At 23.0% G+C, this 4355-nt stretch overlaps 1 protein-coding gene across 1 annotated transcript; it reads left to right on the top strand.

The window, feature by feature from the left end:
- The first annotated feature begins 1122 nt into the window (after positions 1 to 1122).
- Positions 1123 to 1977, top strand: LOC125371034 (dirigent protein 19-like). Its single transcript, XM_048378779.1, has one exon. It carries the CDS (start codon positions 1247 to 1249, stop codon positions 1832 to 1834), a length of 588 nt encoding a protein of 195 aa, XP_048234736.1. The 5' UTR covers positions 1123 to 1246; the 3' UTR covers positions 1835 to 1977.
- Positions 1978 to 4355: the final 2378 nt, after the last annotated feature.

Genomic DNA, 4355 nt, shown 5'->3' with positions numbered 1-4355 from the left:
AGTTTAAACCTTAATTAAAATTTGACTTTTTTTTCTCAAATTTTAATGTAAAAAGATTTAATGAAAATTATAAATATTAGTTACAATTAATAAAAATTAGTCCTTGGTCCATATGTAATATGAGTTGTTGTTATTGTTTTATTATTTGAAAGATTAGAACTATTTTCTTTTATTAAGAATATTATATGTACAAAATTTAGTTAATAATTAATTGAATATATATAATAATAATTTGATAAATGAAAAGTGGATAATTATATATTTATAAATTAAATAGAACTATAATTTAATTAGAAAATAATTTATTAATTAATATATTAATTCTACCTATATAAATTCACATTAAGAATATAATGAATAAGTTATTTTTTAATATTATTTTGTATACAAATATGTGCTAATTCTATGACTATAGGCAAATATTAAACATCAACTGATATTGTGATACATATATTAAAATTTTAATTAAATCTTTTCTAAGCTCAACCTTACATTTAGGGATAATTATTAAAAATATTTGTTGATTTTATTTTTTAACATTTGAAGTATGTACTTTTAAAAATAAAAAATATATAGTTATAAATTATGATAAAAATAAATATTTCAATATTAAAAAATTATAATTTATAATGATTTAGATATATTCACTCTAACTAGCTAATATTAAAATGTTACTTATATTTGTTAATATAAATTTAAAATTTAATAATATCTAATTTTATTATTTAGCCATTGAATCGATTTCATAAAATTTCATGTTCTTAATGATAATATAATAATTATGGTTAATCAAAGTAAGAAAAAAATTAAATTCTCACAGGTTATAAATATTTAATATTAGAAAATTTATTTTTATTTAAAAATGCATATTTAAAATTATCAAAATCCAATCGATAGAAATTTTTCTATATTTTTCTTTTATTTATGATATTCATTGATTGCTAGTACATTTAGGGTTCTAACCACATGTGTATTTCTACTAAATAAATTATTGTCCTGACAAATCTAAATAATAATAAACAAAAGAAGAAAAATAATATTAATAATAGTAAGAAGTGAGAAAGAAAGAGTATATATATATATATATATATATATATATATATATATATAATCAAAGTTGAGGTGCTCCTCCCCATATAAATTGAGGAAGAAACATAGCCAGGTACAGTCCCACACAAACAATATTCACCACCACTAACTTAAAAAAGATTACTTTGTGTGAGAGACCTTCTCTATATCGTTGTCCATGGCTACTACAAGATCCATCAATTTGGCTTCTCAATTCATTATCCTCACTCTTCTCTCTTCTTTTACCACCATATTGGTGGCCGGAGATAACCATGAATTTGTTAGAACCATGGACAGAAAGCTCTTTGGGCTCAAGAAAGAGAAGCTAAGCCATTTTCGCTTGTATTGGCATGACATCGTTTCAGGCATTAACCCTACTGGTGTACAAGTGGCGGGGCCACCGCTGAACACTTCAAAAACAGGCTTTGGCCTTGTAAGAATGATCGACAACCCATTAACGCTAGGCCCAGAAATGAGCTCCAAGTTAGTTGGGAAAGCACAAGGGTTCTATGCGCAAGCTTCCCAAGAAGAGATCGGGTTGTTGATGGCTATGAATTTTGCTTTTATCGAAGGTAAGTATAATGGTAGCACTATCACAGTACTAGGGCGGAACTCGGTGTTTTCAACAGTGAGAGAGATGCCGGTGATCGGAGGAAGTGGGCTTTTCCGGTTTGCTAGAGGCTATGTTCAGGCAAAAACTCACAAGTTGGATCTTGCCACAGGAGATGCTGTTGTTGAGTATAATATCTATGTGTTGCATTATTGATAGCTTTTTTCTTTTCTGGTCTGTTTTCTCCTCCTTCTTTTTTGTCTCCTAATTATTCAGTTTTACGTGGTGATTAATTATGATAATTAATGGGACCACTTTTTGATTATTATAATTATAATTATTTTGTTTTCTGTTCTTTATTTTTTCCTTTGAATACATTGGAATTGATAGTTCTTTTATTATTAATTTCATGTGTTTAAGCTTCCCAACAAAAGATAGGATAATCTTTGGAGCTCAATTTGATGCAATCAATAAAATTAATTACTTAGTAATTAATGTTGTTACTTATAAGTTAAAAGATTTACCCTTCTTATATATTGACTCCAAAATATAAATAAATGATAATTGTATATTTTTATCAATCAATATTTTTGAATGAAGCAAAATATTTAATTGTAGAGTAACTAGAGATTTCAGTCACCAACACATTTTTCACTATTGTTATAAACAATGAAGGTATATATATTTCTAGAAAATACGAGTCAAATATTTATATGATAATAAAATATCTATTTAGATGGTAAATTAATAAAAAAATATTAATTTTATTAAATATTGATATTTTTATTAATATTTATAATCTAAAAATAAATAAAAACATTGAAGGTTCTTAAAAATGCTAAAAAAATAAAACACATATTACACTTTTGATACAAAAACATATATTTATTCTTTAACTGTTGCCTCCTGTTTTATGATAATTTATTTGATTTATTTTGATTTAATTGAAATTATACAAGTAATAATATGTACCACTTAAGATTTACTTTTAATTAATTAAACTTTAAATAATATTGAATTTATATCAATGTGCTATAACATGGTCCACATTGACTTTGAATTATTTTACGATTAATTGATGATTTAGACTAAAAAGAACTTAAATCAATTATTTAATCAAATCTTATAAGTCATTAATTTATATTACTAATCGTACTATATGGTTTATATCAAAACTTAATTTGTGCGAATTCTAATTAAATTGATAACTTTTTCTAAAAAAGTAAATAAAGGTGCAAGAAACGCACTCTTTTTATATCAAATATATCAAAAGATTAAAAAATTTACAGGTCTTAAAGTAAGATCGGACGATTGTTGTCGTATTTCAATAATCAACCAAAAGAGTGAAACATAATTTTATTTGAAAAAAAAAATTACGTTAATTAATTATTTTTAACCCACCCACTAATGTAAGAGCATGAAAAAAAGATGAATAACAAACTTATATTTATTTATTATAAATCTTAAACATATAATTTGAAAAATAATAAATTATTCCAATATAAAATTTGAATTATAAACTCTAGATTTTCAACAAAGGATATATTAGATAAAATATTTTATTATGTATATAACAATATAATATTATTCTCATATAATGATTTAGAAAGACTGACAGTCATGTTTTTTTTTTTTTTTTCTATAGCAATTAGAAAGACTTTAGCTATGCAGAGTGCCTGAGTTAAAATATGACACTTTAATCTATGCAGCCTGATGTTTTAAGTTTTAACTAATAAAAATGGCAGGGCATTAATGATGGAATATATTATCTATGAGTATATTAGTAAATTAATAAATTAATACATCTTAAAAAGATAAATTGACTTATAATTTAAAATAAGAAAGAAATCTAAAATTTATTTCTAGAATGAGAGAGTTTCTAACAAATTTTAAATATGTTTTTTTATATTTTAAAGGGTATATTTAAAATTTAGAATTTCAAAATTAATTTCTCATTATTACTTTTAGGAGTCATAATCTTCTTTCTTAAATTTAAAGTAACTTTTAAAATATTTATTATATTTTAGGAGTTATAATTTTTTTAATTTTTTGTTTAATAGAAAATAAATATAAAATAATACTGAAATAAAAAATTAATTAATTATAATTTAACAGAGAAAGTAAATCTCAAGAGTATTGTTTTACATGTGACTTTAAATTCCCCCAAAAGAAGTAATGATGTAAAAACTAAAGGGTCAAGGTCCAAATCAATTACTGAGTGGAATAATAAGAACTTCAAGAGACTTGATTGATCATAATGGAGAAGCAATCTCCAAAGTCAAGAAAAATTTGGAATTGGAGAATTAATTGGTAGGGAGTTGGAGTGAATTTGGAGTTATGCATTTCTTTTATTGCAAAATAAATATCATGTTAAAGAAATCTTTTTTTTTCTAAATTAATTATTATTCTAAAAATCGACAAAATATTAGTTGCTTTTTAAAAAAAAAAAATTTATCATATCAACAGCTAGTTTAGTTTAAATCAGTTATTGCGGCTAATGTAATAGTTAAAAAAATTATAAATTTAAGGTTTTAATTTTTTAAATTATTTTTTAAAATTTTTGAATTATATTTTTTATTTAATCAAGTGTATATAATAATTATATGAAATAATTTTAATATCCCTATTCTTGGTTATAACTTATTTCTTTTATTCCTCTCTCTGCTTTTTATTATTAATTTGTTTCTTATTTTCTATGATTTTGGTGTCCCATCTTTTTGATTCTCTATCATTTTTT

Source organism: Ricinus communis, chromosome 9 (assembly GCF_019578655.1).
Source record: "Ricinus communis isolate WT05 ecotype wild-type chromosome 9, ASM1957865v1, whole genome shotgun sequence".
In the NCBI taxonomy this organism is placed as follows: domain Eukaryota; kingdom Viridiplantae; phylum Streptophyta; class Magnoliopsida; order Malpighiales; family Euphorbiaceae; genus Ricinus; species Ricinus communis.
Note: the sequence above shows the minus strand (reverse complement) of the source record. Positions and strands in the feature narration are given on the sequence as shown.

What these genes read in the sequence shown, in the direction of transcription:
- LOC125371034 (XM_048378779.1), top strand. Translation starts at nt 1,247, where the DNA reads ATGGCTACTACAAGATCCATCAATTTGGCTTCTCAATTCATTATCCTC.